General features: G+C 45.6%; 1 protein-coding gene across 14 annotated transcripts in view; it reads right to left on the bottom strand.

Moving 5' to 3' along the window:
* LOC128849227 (ceramide synthase 4-like) overlaps positions 1-17,663 on the bottom strand; it is a 48,392-nt gene that overhangs the window by 27,132 nt on the left and 3,597 nt on the right. For 6 of the 14 annotated variants that reach the window (XR_008447226.1, XR_008447224.1, XR_008447225.1 and 3 more), the window contains one exon: positions 12,103-12,157. The exons of 1 other annotated variant lie outside the window; for it this stretch is intronic. Coding sequence is in view for 4 of the 13 variants with exons in the window: in XM_054049856.1 (XP_053905831.1) it covers positions 12,103-12,122 (20 nt within the window). In the remaining 9 variants the exon portion in view is untranslated. Of the gene's footprint in view, positions 1-1,718; positions 1,846-2,193; positions 2,297-3,649; positions 3,759-7,357; positions 7,427-10,212; positions 10,461-12,102; positions 12,158-17,663 lie in introns of those variants that run through there. 7 more of the 14 variants (XM_054049862.1, XM_054049861.1, XM_054049865.1 and 4 more) reach the window with 6 other exon arrangements.

The following is a 17,663-nucleotide window of genomic DNA, read 5'->3' as shown; positions in this document are numbered from 1 at the left end:
ACTTAACCTCTACAGATCACCATACTTGGATTACAGGTGCTAAGGTAAGTTTTTCTTTATGTATTTGTTCTAACACGTTTCACGCATTTTCCCTAACGTGTATCAAGAAATATCACTGAAGATTTATTAGATAAAGACACATAGATATAGATTCAGATAATAGAGATATATCTATTCATATGTAATAGATATATTTATCTTATAGATAAAGAAATTCTTGCTCCAAAATCCTTAATTCTGTGTACAATTACTATCCACACATTGGGTTTAGCCAGTTCCAGTCTCCCGTCTGAAGAGAATGCATGAACTTGTTCCAATTTCTTCTCAGCCTTGCTCCGTTCACTTTCATTTCCTCATCCCTGTTGGCTATCCGACCTCATTCCTGCTTTCTGATATCACCTTATCTGTAACATTTCCCTTGCCTGACATACCTCTCTTTCCCCATCCCTCTGTTGGTTCTCCACCATTTTAAGGCTTCTATCGTCAAGGGAATTTACCCACAGATGGACGGTGTCCAAGAGGTTCAGACAGAAGTTATTAACTGAGATAAATACCTAAGAATGCCCTTCTATGGCAAAAAAAACCAAAAACAAACCAAACCCAAACAAACCAACCCTAAATCTTCCCGTACAGTTCCAGCCCATGAAGTACCCACTGACCATCACTCTCCTGGCAGCTTTCTCCTCGCTTCATTTGCCAAAGTAACTTCCCTAAAAACTCCACCACCCTGAACGCCCCCATCCCTTTGAACTTCTCCTGGAGATGATCATGAGCTCTGGCTCTGATCTGTCCAGATGATCATCTGCTCCGGCCAGAACTGATGTACAATCTTCAAATGCATGGATGGACTTGGGTACAAATCTTGGGTATGAATCTCTTTTTTTGCAGCTCATGCTGCTTTATTTCTACTCCATTCCACAACGTTCTCATCTCTTTCTCTCGTAATTCTGAATGCCATCAGCCTTTCCCCAAACCCACAACTTCTGGCAGAATCTCGCCTTGCATGAAATCTAACCCTAAATAGGAGTGAAGGAAACAAACCCACAATCTCTTTCTGTTCGTAATCACCAGCACCAAGTTCTCCAAAACCACTCTCCTCATCCAGACTTTGTTCTTCACATCCTCTTCCTTGGACGCTGGCTGAAAATTGGAATTGTATCTCCACCAATGCCTGGTTCCCCCCAACATCCTGGTTTTCAGACGTCCTCCTGTCTCAAATCTACCTGCTGACATTTCCTATCAAGTAAGTTCATGGCTGCCGCCCACCCAGAAATAAATGAATTTTGCAATCCTTCACCTTTTGCAAGGAACTTTTCACTATTTCCTTCCTTCCACTCCTGGTCCAACAGAAGCTGGATTCTCCATTCCTAACTTTGAAAGCAGAAAGGCAAAATTCACCTTCACAACCCCTGACGAGAAAACATCTCTTTTTCAGCCCGTGGAGCGAGTAGGGTTCCTCTGCCTTGACTCCTGGGCTTCCCAGCTTCCCACCACCACTAACCCCATCTTGCACTGCTGCAGGCTGGCCACGTGCTGCTATTTCCAAAGGCAATAACTTTCCTTTTTTTGGGAGGGAGGCCTTTGTCTCAGAGAAAGCATAAAATGCCCAAATAAATGCTAGGAGCTGCACAGAGAAGTCCAGCGAGCAGACAAACTCGCTCATCTACATCTCCCAGGAGCAACGCTCCTTCCGTACCCAGCATAAATTCCTTACTCACTTCCCCACCTTGCGCTCCGTCTGCCAGCTCCGTCGGTGCCAGGCGGCTCTGCCAGCCGAGGGTTTGGCTCCCAACCCAACCTCAGGTCTGCGCGACAGCAGAGGGTTCAGGCTGATGGCACTCAGCCACATCAGGATGCAAATCCCAAAGCCCTTCCCACTGGATCAGCCCTCAGTGAGTGGGATGGGCACAGCTCCTTGGGTTTGCTCAGGAAAAAACAAGGACTGGTTTAACCAGTTACAAACAAGCCCAGAAAAGGCAGCGAGTGCCTCCAGCTTCAACCGTGTCTGTGAGCAGGAGGGACTCCGACCAGGGACCCAAATTGTTCTTAAGAGTTCCTCTTGCTGCCAACATCCTTACAGAGCATGGCTGGGTGACTTTGCCTCCACGGGAGTGTCCCATAGGATCCTCCCAAGCAGATCCCTGGACAAGCCCAAGCTCCCCTCCTGAAATATAAGAACCCCCAAAAACTTACAAACACATTTTTAAATCCCCTGGCTGTTCTTGCTGTTTCTCTTTCAGGAACCTGGAGATGCTGAAGAAGCCTGGGTTGAACTGCAGTACCTGGTGCCAAACTGGTCTCAAAATTCAAGGGCTGTGTCAAGGCACCAGTGTAAAAAGCAGCCCAGACACAACCTGAGCCCTCTGCAGGCTCTGTCTGACAACACCCCCCGCTGTGTTACTAAAGGAAGGAGCATTCCTTTAGTACTGCCAGGGCAGGGTAACAGAAACTTCACTGTTCTGGCACTGGGAACAATCCACATTTGGCTACTGAACATGAACTCCACAAACAAGATTTTCCACAAAACCCACCAGGACAACACGCTGATCCGTTTGGCACAGCACAACACCACCAGATTCTACTGTCGCTGGGTGGGAAACTACCAACCATATGGCATCTCCAGAAGAACATCAGATGGGACTGGTGTCCAAGGAAGCACCCAAAGTACCAGCCAGAACATCTCCACCACACATGGACAGACATGTCCAGACCCATGTGTGTTTCTGGTGAGAGTACAAACGGAAAACACAAGGAGAAGGCACCAATAAAATCCACATGAGCTCCTCAGCAATTCCTTTGAGTTTTTCCCTTCATTCTTTCCTCTAATGCCTGCAATTCCCTCCAGCCTCACCGAGGAAACAGCAGGTGCTGGCTGACGTCATTTCATAGAACCGAGGAAGAAAATCAAGTGATTGCCCTCACGCCACAGTGAGCCAGGGATTCAGGTGGAAGATCCCACAAAGAAATCCAGAGGGAGATCACTTTCTCCTGAACCGCTCCTCTCTCCTTTCTCGGAATCCATCAGTACCAAACACAGCAAGAGCCAGCCCTTCCCAGTGAGACCTTCTCCTTCGAAGCTAGCTGAGAGACAGCAGAAAAGGCCAAAAAGCCCTCCCAGCAGGCATGCTCTCTATCCTGAAGACTGCACCAACAACCAGCTTGTGCACCAAGAGAAGCATTTTCACTGATTTTGGAAGGAGAAAGGAACAAAAAAGAAATCCCACACCATGAGAAGACACACTGGATAAGGCTCAAAACTTCAAGCATGAGCAGCAGTAACTTTCTGAGACCCTCAAATCTCTTCCAAAGGCAAATCCTGGCCCTGCAATCCAGGTCCTGAGCAGGGAGGTGCAGATGCTGGAGAAAAAGAAATTGTCTGCCCAGATTTTTCAATACAATGCAAACTCCAGACATCTCTTCCACTGCCAACAAACGTTTTTCAAGGGATTATCACTATTCCTGTTACTCAGCAATCACAGATCTGGCTCAAAAAGTTTAATTCTAACCTAAAACTGGGAAAAAGCAAAAGGAAGTAGTGGGTTCCAGTTTCTGAGCCATCCTCCAGCCACATGAAAACACTGCACCACTGTCAATAAAGCCTGTTTCCTAGAAGCTCAGGGGACAGTTCAGTGTTTGTTCAAGCCATTACCTGATTCTTCAGCCCTTCCAGGGCATAAATGTTCCTCCACACCCATACAGTTCTGGTCTGATGGCCTCTCCTCATCCATCCTCTAAGAATTGCCCCTGGCGAGCCCTTCCACGCCTTTCATGGAGAGCTCTTCCTGATCTGTACGGGCTTCCTTCTGCCATTTGTAGCAGCTCTCAGGAGCTCTTCATCCCTCATTCCATCCAGAGTTCTTCCCGGCACTCCAAAGCTTCATCTTTGCTCCTTATTTGTACACTCAACCCTCCAGTCAGCCAAGCACTCGGTTATCCTTCTCCCTCCCACAAAGTGGCCCCACGGATGAGTTTGCTATTTCATCACACCAGGAACTGCCAGCACTCAGCCAAGGAAAGCACCGAACTCCTGAGCTGGTGATCCAAGGTCAGAATGAGAGAATCCCTTGAGATACATAAGGAAAACAAAGGGTCAGATGTGCAGGACTGTATCACAGATATAGCAAAGAGAACACATCAAAGTGGAATCATCTTGAACGTCAATGTAGATCACAAACACAGGGATCTATCAGCTGGGAGGAATTGGTTTGCATGAAGGTGAGGTAGGCAACCTCTATCCCAGCTGAGTGCACCTACAAGATGCAGAGCATGACTGCACACAATCCTCCTTCCGCCCCTGTGCAAGAGACTCACAGGCCTTCATCACTTTGTGTGAGCTGGCTTTGAATTTCAGGACCAACAGGTCCATCCCTTTCCCAGGTCTCTTTCCCACAAACTCCCAGACTGTTTCAGAGAGTGTGTTGGGGGAGAAGTACATTTAATTAGTCTGGAATTAAGACTTTTTAAAATCATACTCTTACACCTTTAAAACCAGTACGGCTTTTCGTGATTTTCCAGTTCAAACCCCCAAGCCTTATCTGAGAAGAACATCTCCATTCCCAACACCACCACAAAAGCAATAACCATTAAAAATACTGAGGAAGAAACAGAAACCGAGAGAATATTTCCCTTTCACCAAGACTAAAAGAATCGTGACTCACTTTTCAAACTCATCACTGCTTAATGATTGATGCGATCTACCATGTGATGGTGGGTGCTCCAGAAAAAGTTGCATATGCATTATTCTCTATTAGCACAGATTACTGAACGCCCTGACACATGGACAGCTGAGAGAGTAGAATGCAAACCTCAAATTCTTCCAACAGGCACCATCCCCCCCTGTTCTAACCAGCATCCAACACCAAGAGAACCTGTCTCCACCTGAGCTTTCCCCATCCCATCAACAATCTGTTCTGAGAGGGTCAATCATTTCATAGAACGGTTTGAGCTCAAAGGGACCTCAAAGCCCATCTGGTTCCAACCCCCTGCCATGGGCACGGACACCCCCACTGGATCCGGTTGCTCCAAGCCCCATCCAATCTGGCTTTGAACACCTCCAGGGATGGGGCAGCCACAATGCTCTGGGCAACCTGGGCCAGGGCCTCCCCACCATCACAGGAAAACATTTCTTCACAAGATCGCATCTCAATCTCCTCTCTTTGAGTACCAAACCATTCCCCCTTGTCCTATCCCTGCACTCCCTGATCAAGAGCCCCTCCCAGCTTTGCTGTCGCCCCTTTCAGGACTGGAAGCTGCTCTAAGGTCCCCCCAGACCTGGATTTCTCCTCCCTGCAGCCACAGGCTCTGCCCTGCCCAAGCCAAGACAATCCCACCATCACAAGCTTCAGCGGGAATGCGCCAGCCCTGAGCACATCCCATGGTCACTGGGATGCCAGGCACAGAGTCAGCAGTGCCAGCTCCTGCAGCTCAGCCCTGATCCAGGCTGGCAGAGCTCAGGGCTTCTTTTTAAAACCCAGATAGGAAGGGTCACTGTCTTCTATCTCCAATTCACCACCAGTAAGTGAACAGGAAAAAGCACATAGAAATTATTATTTTGGGAAGTCCGCCTTCATACTTTGCCTTCAGCATCATCTCTGAACAGTAAAATTCCTTCCATCTTTTCTTTGCAAACACCAAACACAAATACTGGCAGAACATCTTTCCTACGCTCCAGGAGGAGGCAGCTTTCATACTGGCATGAAGATGGATGAACAATAAGGAAGCAGTTGCCCCAAAAACTCTGACGCTACCCAAGGGTAAAACTTTGTAATAAACAAAACCTTGTTTATTACAAACAAAATACCTTGAACACAGCCTGTACTTTACTTCTTTTGAGATCTTTTTTCTTGCTTAAAGCCTTTGCACTGGTTGGGTTGCAAGGTGAATGTCAGACCCAGGTCTGTAGCCACCTGGGTAACAATGTCCCAAAGAAAACAGTCAGAGGAATTCCTTGATTTGGGGGACTGACAGAAACTCATCGTTATCATAAGCAATTTCAGTAAAGGCTGAGAGAGTTGGGGTTGTTCAGCCTGGAGAAAAGAAGGTTCTGGGGCGACCTTAGAGCACCTTCCAGGACTGAAAGGGGTGACAGCAAAGCTGGGGAGGGGCTTTTGATCAGGGAGTGCAGGGATAGCATGAGGGGGAACGGTTTGAAGCAGAAAGAGGGGAGATTAAGACGAGATCTTGTGAAGAAATGTTTTCCTGTGATGGTGGGGAGGCCCTGGCCCAGGTTGCCCAGAGCACTGGTGGCTGCCCCATCCCTGGAGGTGTTCAAGGCCACGTTGGATGGCGTTTAGAGCAACCTAATCCAGTGGGAGGTGTCCCTGCCCATGGCAGGGGCTTAGAACTGGATGGGCTTTGAGATCCCTTCCAACCCATACCACTCTATGATTCTAAGATAACACACAGAGCACAATACGGAACCTTGACCCTGGAAATCTTCTAATCAAAAGGCTCCAATGTCACAGCTAAAGCAGTCTGTTCAGAACCGCACTCACCTCTTCACACTGGATTTTAGTGAGTACTTGTTACGTCAGAGCAATAGCTGGATGCACCCAAAGAGCCCACATTTCAGAAAGGCATGATTTTCCAGAGGGTGCTGTGAGATTAGACCCAACTTCCAGCATTTCAGAGAACAAATACATGTGAGTTACTGCCCACAGGACAGAAAACCCAGATGGACTATTTGTTTGGACTTGTGCATGCTTATCCTTTGGGATTCCATCACCTCATTCCTTGGGACTTTGCGTGCAGTGAACAAAGCCAAAGACTGGAGCCCAAGCGACCACAGGGAGACAAGAAACAGGCGCATTTCCTTTAAGATTTTATCGATGGGTGGAGAGATCCACTATAGCCCTCAAAATGAAACTGCTGCTCTTTCCAGCGGGAAAGAATTCCCTGCTGAGACAGCTTCCTTGGAACTCAGAGCCAGTGTAAACCACGGCTCCATCAAAGGTATTGCCTGGCCTCCACCCATTCCTGACCAGCACTCTCACTGCATGGCCACCGCCTCCCTGGACTTGGCACAAGGATTTGGGAGGCTGCACTGAGAAAACAGTTTGGGCTACAACTTAGAACCACAGAATCATTAAGGTTGGAAAAGATCTCTAAGCTCATCCAGTCCAACTATCAGCCCAATCCTGCTATCCCTACTAAACCGTGTCTCCAAGTGCCATATCTACACCGTTTTTGAGCCCCTTCAGGTATGGCAACTCAAACACTGGACAGCCTCTCCCAGGCCTCACCACTCTGTCAGTCAAGAAATTTTTCCTAATACCCAATCTAAACCTCCCTGGTGCAACTTGAAGCCACTTCCTTCTGTCCTATTCCCTGTTACTTGGGAGAAGAGCCCAGCACATACCTCGCTACCAACCTCCTTTCAGGCAGTTGCAGACAGTGATAAGGTCTCCCCTCAGCTGTGGGGTCCACAGCGGGCTGAGGACCCCTGATTAATGCACCCGGAAGGAGATCATGGGACGGGAAGTGGGCCGACAATATAGGACCATGCATGAAAGTAGTACTATCCATTCACAGATCGTTTATGTATGAGCTAATCCAATCATGCGGAGACGCGTTTGTAAATCAAGGGTATAAGAGGCGCGCGAAAGATCAAGCACCGGCCGGTCAGCCCTGTAACTTCAATAAAGAAACTTGCTTCCACATCACCGTGTCGTGTCTCAACAGCGACATCTGGTGACCACGACGTGATATAGCTAGCGATTTTCTGAGAGTTTTAATTTTGGGGTTCCCCGAGGTGGCACAGCCAGTAAAAAAGTTTTCGGCAAGAATAACCAAGAGGAGCGGCGAGAGAAGCTGCTAAAAGAATTTTCGGCAAAAATAGCCAAGAGGAGCAGCAAGAGAAGCTGCTAAAAGAATTTTCGGCAAAAATAGCCAAGAGGAGCAGCAAGAGAAGCTGCTAAAAGAGTTTCCGGCAAAAATAGCCAAGAGGGGCAGCGAGAGAAGCTGCTAAAAGAATTTTCGGCAAAAATAGCCAAGAGGGGCAGCGAGAGAAGCTGCTAAAAGAGTTTCCGGCAAAAATAGCCAAGAGAAGCGGCGAGAGAAGCTGCTAAAAGAGTTTCCGGCAAAAATAGCCAAGAGGGGCAGCGAGAGAAGCTGCTAAAAGAGTTTCCGGCAAAAATAGCCAAGAGGGGCAGCGAGAGAAGCTGCTAAAAGAATTTTCGGCAAAAGTAGCCAAGAGAAGCGGCGAGAGAAGCTGCTAAAAGAGTTTTCGGCAAAAAATAGCCAAGAGGGGCAGCGAGAGAAGCTGCTAGAAGAGTTTCCGGCAAAAATAGCCAAGAGAAGCGGCGAGAGAAGCTGCTTAATTCCGTATCCAGGACCTTTAAGAAGCCACTGAGTGCAGGTGAGCTGCTGGGGAAAAAAGATGGGAGCCTCACTAACAAAAGAGGAGGAAATGATTATAAGCACGTGGAAGCAAATACTAGAAAAGAAGGGGGTAAAGCTAGAGGCAAAAGATGCTTTTATGGAGTAAGAGACAGGGTTATACGCCAGATATAATGACATCATTTACTGTTTCGAATTGGAAAGAAATAGGGGACAGGCTGTTTGATAGTGCTTCACGTGGAAACAAAGAGTCAGTATCTTTGTTAACCACATGGTGCCTTTTGTTTGATACTTTGAAAGACTTTAAAAAACAGAGGGATCGGGCAGAGCAAGATCTCTCACCCCTTGCCTCCCGAAATGAGCCTCCATCTGCTGAGGATTTGTTAACGGAGCAAGAGGAATTTTCTATATTAGCTGCCAACCCAGACTCTGCATCTCTATCTGAGTTTCAACACCTACATTCAAGAAATCCGGTAACGCACCCAAACAATAAACCATCTCGGTTAGCGCGAAAAAGTTTTCTTGTTGATGAGTCGGACGATGAAGCAGACTCGGCTTGCCTGATATATAAACAAAGCCAACAGCAGGTTAATCCCGTAACACCGTCCGCCCCGCCACTGCCCCCTGAAGAGCGAGGGGCACCCGAACCGGACAATCCACTGGTACTCCCGCCTTTGCCAGATGAGCCGGATGATTGGGACAATCCCGCGGTGGGGGGGGGGGACTGAGGCGGCTGCTTTAAAAAACAGAAAGATCAAGGCTAGCGCTGAGCCACCCTTTAGGGGTTCCTCCAGTAAACCTAAAACCCCTCGGGCGTGGGATCCACCCTCGGCACAGGTTACTGTGAGACCGTATGATCCCTGTGTATTTTGGCAAAAGGTAAAACAACAGGCTATGCTAGAAGGACAGTGGACATTGTCTGAGGCAATAACTACACCCTTAAAGGAATGTGACCTGAGTCCTGTGACAGCTATGGCATTCCCGGTGGTCCGGGGGGATCCAGGACAGGGAATTATGGATAAGCACAGACCATACACCTGGAAAGTAGTACAGGAACTTCAAAAAACCGTTACACAGTATGGTCCCAGCTCCCCTGCAACAATGCAGTTGCTTCGATTATTAACTATGGAAGAAATGACACCATATGACTTTGCCCAAATTGCACAAATTATGTTTCCATATCACAACGGATTTTCCATAGGGGTCACTATCCTGCAGGGCACTAAAAAACCCACTTTAAGGTTGCGATCGCTTACAGATAAGCCAGTGTGGGTGGATCAGTGGCCCCTTAACAAAGAGAAACTCACAGCCCTGCACACATTAGTGGTAGAACAGTTAGCTGCAGGCCATATTGAAGAGTCACACAGTCCTTGGAACACACCGGTTTTTGTAATCAGAAAGAAATCAGGAAAATGGCTGCGCTACTTAATTTTACAGGCCAGATAACGTATCATTTTCCTTCCCATCCACTTTGTAAACTGGGAACTCGAATCTCTATCACACAGAAATTGTTAAGCCAAACAGCACCTGCTGATGGACCCACAGTTTTCACAGATGGGTCTGGGAAAACAGGGAAAGCTGCTGTTACATGGTTTGATGGACAAAATTGGCAACATTTAATTGAGCATCAACAAGGCTCCCCACAAGTGGTGGAATTACAAGCAGTCACATTGGCATTTCAACAGTTCCCACAAGCCATAAATGTGGTAACCGACTCTGCTTACGTTGTAGGCCTAGTGCAGAGATTGGATAAAACAGTTCTTGGACAAGTGACAAACCACCTGTTGTTTGGAGTTATGAAGCTCCTGTGGGAAACTGTACAAAAACACAGCCTACCCTATTATATTCTACACATAAAAAGCCATACTGACTTACCTGGTTTTATAGCAGAAGGAAATGCCCGAGCTGACCAATTAGTATCTGTGGTAGCATTAGGACCAGTACCAAACATTATGCAGCAAGCAATTGCTTCTCATCAATTTTTTCACCAGGGTCACGAAGCACTCAAGAGACAGTTTCAGCTTTCTGCTACTGAAGCTCGATCTATCGTTGCCTCATGTCCGGATTGTCAGGGCCAACATTTTCCAACAGTTTGTGGAGTAAGTCCTAGAGGCGTACAGGCCCTGCAGATTTGGCAAACTGATATAACTCATATTACAGAATTTGGCCGACAAAAGTATGTACATGTATCAATTGATACCTTTTCTTCTGTCATTATTGCTACTGCACATACTGGAGAAACAGCAAAAGATGCTATTAGGCATTGGCAAAAAGCCTTCGCCACCTGTGGTGTTCCTCGACAAATTAAAACTGACAATGGTCCCGCTTATGTTTCTGAGTGAGTGAAATCATTTTTACAGTCTTGGGGTGTCAGCCATGCTACAGGTGTTCCTCACTCCCCCACCAGTCAGGCACTTGTAGAATGTGCCCATGGTACACTTAAGTGCCTTTTACAAAAACAAAAGGCGGGAATGTCTGGGGAATCACCTGAAGCAAGGCTGAACAAGGTGATGTATGTATTAAATTTCTTAACTATCAATGAGGAACATCAGAATCCCCCAATGATTCGACATTTTGAATCCTTGAAGTCTACCACAGCTATCTCAGATGGAGTGAAGGTTCAAGTGAAGGACCTTCAAAGTGGTCAGTGGTCAGGCCCATGCAAGCTATTAACTTGGGGTCGAGAGTATGCTTGTGTTTCCACAGATGAAGGACCTTGGTGGTACCCTGCTCGTTGTGTTCGCCCTGCTGTGGATAAGCCACAGAGGCCATGTGTGGAGAATCAAACAGCTGGAGATGAGTGTGATGGATAGCCCTTGCTAACATCAAAGAACTGCCATAACAACTGGAGTATAAATCATATACCGGAACCACAAGTTAGAGTTTTTAAGATCAGTAGAAATAGAGTATAAGTCATGTACTGGAACCACAAGTTAGAGCTGTTAGGATCAGTAGAAATGGAGTATAAGTCAATGTTTGTATACTTTTCAGATGCACCTACAATATTACTCAGCGTGGTCAAGTATTGATGCTGCTTTTGCTTCCCTGTTTCAAGAATGGGTATGTTTGTAGTTGTGCTGTCGATGTTGCCCTGCATTGTGTGTCTGCTGCGAAGGGCCCCGCAGCAGCCAACACAGGCAATCTTTAACGGGCAATTTTCTTTAGCACAAATACAAAGAGGGGGAATTGTGGGGTCCTCAGCCCGCTGATTAATGCACCCGGAAGGAGATCATGGGACGGGAAGTGGGCCGACAATATAGGACCATGCATGAAAGTAGTACCATCCATTCACAGATTGTTTATGTATAAGCTAATCCAATCATGCGGAGACACGTGTGTTAATCAAGGGTATAAGAGGCGCGAGTAAGATCAAGCACGGGCCCTGTAACTTCAATAAAGAAACTTGCTTCCACATCACCGTGTCGTGTCTCAACAGCGACACTCAGCCTCCTCTTCTCCAGGCTAAACAGCCCCAGGTCCCTCAGCTGCTTCTCCTAAGATTTGTGCTCCATACCCCTAACCAAACTTAAACATTTTCTTCTTTTCACTCAGGGTTGGTTTCCCCCTCACTAGGTCCTCAGTGTAATTCACTCCCTGGCTTCCAAACTAGGGAAGGCTCAGCGTAAGGGATGAGGAAAACGCCCAAGAGGCTCAGGGCACACCAAAGCGTGCTCCTCTCAACAGAAATGCACCTCAAGCTGACCTAATGGTCCTGGTGCAGAAAACGCCTCTCTTGAGCTCCAAACACCAACTGCTGTGCCATACCTGGAAATATCCAGATCCATCTCATCAAGTCCTCACTGGTCACTGAGAAAGGAACCTGAAAAGAAACCAAAACACAAAGTTAAGTCTAAAGATCTCACACCTGCAGCCCACAGCAACTGCTGAGGGCACTTCTAAACTCACTTGTAGGGACCCTCAGCATCTCATCACATCAAACACTCAGTGCCTGACTTTCTTCCCCACTTCTCCTCAGGGTGAGTAGCAAGCTCATCAAACTTTCCCCTACTCATCTTAGACCTGATCAAGTAGCGTGCAGCAAACATTTCAGCTGCATTTCACTCTCTTGCAGAGAAGCAGGCTATGAATTAAGACCTAAAGATGCCCTGAGGGATCTTCTGTTTAAAACAACTGCTTCCAAAGTCTGGACAAACAATCAGACCCTGGCTACGTGGCTCCCCTGCTGCTATAGATGGATGTTCAGTCACTCAATCTGCTGCAAGCAGTGCTCACAAACCCAACTCTTTTATCCTCGTTCTGTGTGCAGGGCTCTCCAGAAAGAGAAGCCCTGTGGCTCTAATGACCCAGGGAGCAAAGAAGGCGAAACTCAGAGTGTGCCCACATGGCTGCGGCCTCACTGCCTGCAGCTGCACTGCCCCAACACTCATTTCTCACCAGCATTGTTCCCAAGTCCAAACAACTGGTTTGCAGTTTGATTGTTGGCTATCAAGCCCACATCTTCTGCTTCCTAGAACCAGAGAATGCTAAAAAACATCATCCACAGAGGCTTTCAGCTCCTTCCCTGGCCCATGAAGCATTGCTCTCGGCCAAAAACATGGCAGAGCAGAAAAACTGGTCTGAATCTATGAACCCAAAAGTGATTTTTCCAAAAAAAACTCTGCGGGGAAGAATTTAGAGTATTATAGAAACTGGGGTTAGAATACAGAACACACATTGAGAAAAACAATATGAATTTTCTTCATCTGCCGCTCAAAGGACAGAGAGCAATCACACTTCCCTGACACCTTTCTGTTTCTTGAGCCCTCTTGGGCTCCCGAATTTAATCAAAGATCCTCCTCAGCTGCCTTCCAGACAATTCTCTATTGCAGGAAGGGCTGAGATAGGTGGGTTTATGTTCAGCGGACACTGCCAGGTCTATCAAAAATTGGCTGCTCTTGTGATGCCAACTCTTCAGAGCTCGTGCTCTCCTGCAGACCAGATACCATGGAAATTCTGCACTCCAAAGGATATCAGAAAACCATAAGCAGCTTTCAAAACCACAACAAAGATGCCTCCCATCATGCACGAAGAGAAGGAACTCCCTCAAGTGCACAAGCATGGAAAAGCAGCTCAATTTCTGCCCCCAAAAATGCACCCTAGAGAACGGTCCTTTGAAGGATGTGCTGTGGATCCGTCCTGTGATGATGTCTCCACAAGTGCACAACCTCAGGCCTCCAGTGCCCAGCCAGGAGGGCATCCCCATTCCACTCTCTCCGCAGAGCAGGGTCTCCCCAGACACCATCTAAGAACATGGGAAAAGGGCACCAACTCTGAAAAGACATTTCCAGCTCGATCAGAGCTGAAAGACAGAATGAGCTCCTCTGCGACGGGCGAGGGAAGCAAGCAGACGACTCAGTGGAGTGATAAAGCAAGCTTCCCTCGCCCGTCGCAAGTGGCGCCCGAACAGGGACCCCCAATCCCTGTTTCCACCAGATGGCGAGCTTGGCAAAGCACTGGTAGCAGCGACCAGAGGGCGGAAGATCGGCAACACTGAATCAGTACTTACAATTTGCGCCTGAACCCGGATAAGAAAAGAAGGGGTTCGACGGCCGAGTAAGAAGACTACCCAGATGCACAGAGTGAAAGGCTGCATCTTATATGACCGGATAACGAAAGAAGGACACGGAAAAGTGCGCAATGGAAAGAGAGGTAGCATTTGAAATTTTACAATGCTTTTTAGAAAAGCGGGGAGTAGGTCCGATTAAGGACTTAATAGACGAGTGGAGAAATTATGGAGATTGTTTGTAAAAGTCAGGAAAAGCGCCGGGATACAGCGACCGGAGGGAGACGATTAAGAGCTTATGATTTCGTTAGGGATTGTTGCACTCTAGTCCGAATGCCTGGATCGTCCAAAAGGGATCCGCCGCCCGACATCATAAGGCTTTGGAGAGAAAAGACGGAACAGGGCTGCACGTAAGACTTCATAAATTTATAAGGGTTTTTTTTCTAGCCAGAAATGGATAAAGAAGTGGCTTATGAAATATTACAAAGCTTCTTAGAGAAGTGAGGACTTGGCTCACAATATCTCAAACAACTTGCGGGCCTCATTGCCTTAGGAAAAACTAAAGGATGTTTTAAGGATCCGGATGAGATATTTGAGGAAAGTGAATGGCGCAAATTTGGGAATATCCTGTGGGAGGCACTTATAGATGATGATAAAACTGCAAAGAAACTAACGAAAGCTTGGAGAGAGATTACAAATTGTATAAAATTTACAAGGTAGAAAAACAGTTAAGATGTTGAAATCCAACACCAGAAAATAATAGCGGAATCAGAGGAGGAAGAAGATGCCACGAAAATGCTGTAACAACCAAGGACTGTTACCTGTTAAACAATTGATACAAACCTTATCTTATAATATACGTGCATATTGTAAGTGTTGTATGTGTTCGGTACCATGTATAGTTTAAATATTCACACCATCGTGCTATTCTTATTAGTCATAAACAATATTGTATGGGTATATTAATCCAGCTCTCAAAAGAGTGGTTCTGTGTGTGTGTATGCGTGTGTGTCTTTAAAGCGCTTTAAACGTTTGTAAGACTTGCAAATTGGGTTTTGGTTTTACTGAGCCTCTGTTTTGATTAATCTTTAAAATGCAACTCTGAAACCTTTCAATCTCAAAGGTCCACTAAGCCGGCAAACAGGTAGATTTACCCGGGACCTTTGAAGTGAAAGGCTGCAGATGACAAGATTTTAAAATACCTAGAAAAAAAAAAATAGAAAAAAGAAAGAAGATAGGAAATACAGAAAGAAAAACAGAAAAGAAAATGGAAAAAAAAAAAAAAAGAAAAATAGAAAAAAGAACATAGAAAATAGAAGAAGAAAATATTTAAAAAAAAAAAAAAAACCAAAAAAAAACCCAACCCTGTGGCTGTTTCTTGGGAGTCCTTATCTCTCTCTAGGGGAGTAACAATTGATGAAGAACACTCTGCATTCCAGTGTCCCTTATCAGATCAGCAACTACTGGGTCCTAGTGCAGACAACCGTAAAGGGAATTTTAGCCAGATACTAATGAAGACATGATTTAAGAGTCCAAAAGGAGTATCCTCTGAGAGTAAAAAAAAACTGCAAAGGAATAGAAAAGTTAATGCATTTGCAGGTCACTTTGCAAAGTCTTTTTGTGTAACCTGGTGTTATTAATTCTGATTTTACTGGACAAATACAAGCTATGGTTTATATTCCTTTCCCACCTGTGTATATCACCCAAAGCAGTTGTGTTACTCAATTAATACCATTTCAAAGATTGTACTAGAGAAAATAGGCCTTCAAGTCGCACCTGGAAAAAATTCAAACCTGGAAATACTTTGAGTGGAAAATTTTGAATGCCACAATTGAACCCCAGCAAGCCAAATTGCAAATAGTAGTTAAAACAATTTACAAAAGCTCCTAGGAACAATCAATCGAGTTAAACCTTATTTGGGTATAACTAATGCAGAACTAAGTCCATTATTTGATCTTCTTAAGAGAAGACATGGCTTTAACAGCATCTCATACTTTTATGAGTGATGCACAACAAAACTTTGGGCAAGATTGAAAAAACCATTACTCAGAGAAAAGCCCATTGACGACTTGATGGTCATCCAATATGTATGTTTTTGTTATTCTGTGTCAAGCATTTGGTCTAATAGCACAATTAGTACCTTTTAAAAGTAAAGCTCCTAGTGATAGAATTGCAAACGTGACTTATGTGTTGAACTTTTGAACTTTTTACATTTAATTGGAAATAGAACTAGTCCTCCTATTGTAATCCATCACAGTTGAATCATTAAAATCGCCTGTATTGAAATGGATAAGCAATAATAATTGGGTGGAACGCCCGAAATGTAGCGAATGACCCTTGGAACATGCAATTACTGTTTATACTGATGCAAGAAAGAAGTCACGACGAGCTGCAGCCACTTGGTATGAGGGAAAGACATGGAAGCATAAAATATTGACTGCAGTTCCAGAGGATTCCTTACAGACCCTTGAACTGACAGCTGTTGTCTGGACCTTTTCTCAGTGGACGCATCATGATCTGAATGTAGTAATGGACTCCATGTATGTTGCCAATATAGTGAATCGTTTAGAAGATGCTCGGATAAAAGAAATACACAACCAACGGTTGTTTGATTTAATTCGACAACTACAGTCAGCTATCCGACAACGAACGTGCCCTTTTTGCATAGTACATATTAGAAGTCATATGTGGGCAGAAGGACTTGGAGAAGGAAATTATAGAGCAGATCAACTTGTATCTTTGGCCACACCACTGAGCGATTTTGTGAAGGCACGAGAAGCACATAATGCCTTTCACCAAAATGCACGAGGACTACATCGACAATTCAACATTACAATGGAGGAAGCAAAAGGAATTGTCCATGCTTGCCCCACATGCAGTCATCATGGACCTGGTTTAGGGTTAGGTGTAAATCCAAGAGGTCTCAGATCTCAAGAATTATGGCAAATGGACGTGGCCCATTTTGCTGCATTCGGCAGATGGAAATATGTACATGTCACCATAGACACTTATAGCAAATATATATGGGCCTCTGTGCGAACAGGTGAAAAGGCACTCCATGGTATAAGACATTTAACACAATGTTTTGCCATTATGGGAGTGCCTCAGGTGATAAAAACGGATAATGGCCCAGCATATACTAGCATGTGGGTTCGACGATTTTTACAAACATGGGGAGTACGGCATACTACTGGTATTCCACACTCCCCTACAGGTCAAGCTATTATTGAAAAGGCTCATCAAACCCTAAAGCAATATCTTCAAAAATTTATGGATTTATATTAGCAAAGACTCTCTTTGTTTTAAACCATCTCTGTATATTTGGAGATCAGAAAGAACCAGCAGCATGGATCCATAGTCATGATAGTGATGAGCAAAAGAATCCACCAATGTTTGTTATGTACAGAGATCTAACAACGGGAACCTGGATGGGGCCAGCAGAAGTTAGATATATGGGTAGGGGTTATATGTGTGTGCTTACCCCCACAGGACCAAAATGGATTCCCAGTCATTGGACTAAAGCTTCCGTAACTCCTGTAGTCCCATCTGGCTCTGACATTGATAATACTGTTGATCAGCAGGAAACCACTCGAGAGTAAGCAGAAATTTGAATAAATATCTATGCAACGGTTGCACAACATCCTGACAGAGGAAGACAAGAGAAGAATAGAAGAAAAGCTGCCGCTGATTCTGCGACCGTTGCTGGCACAATTGAAAGGATACTCAAAAGCTATCGACAGGACGATAAAGCACTGCCAGACTTTTGGGGGACTAACCATAACCATTGAACAGTTATTGGAATTTTATATACAAGGACCAGCAG

Source organism: Cuculus canorus, chromosome 27 (assembly GCF_017976375.1).
Source record: "Cuculus canorus isolate bCucCan1 chromosome 27, bCucCan1.pri, whole genome shotgun sequence".
NCBI lineage: Eukaryota > Metazoa > Chordata > Aves > Cuculiformes > Cuculidae > Cuculus > Cuculus canorus.
Note: the sequence above shows the minus strand (reverse complement) of the source record. Positions and strands in the feature narration are given on the sequence as shown.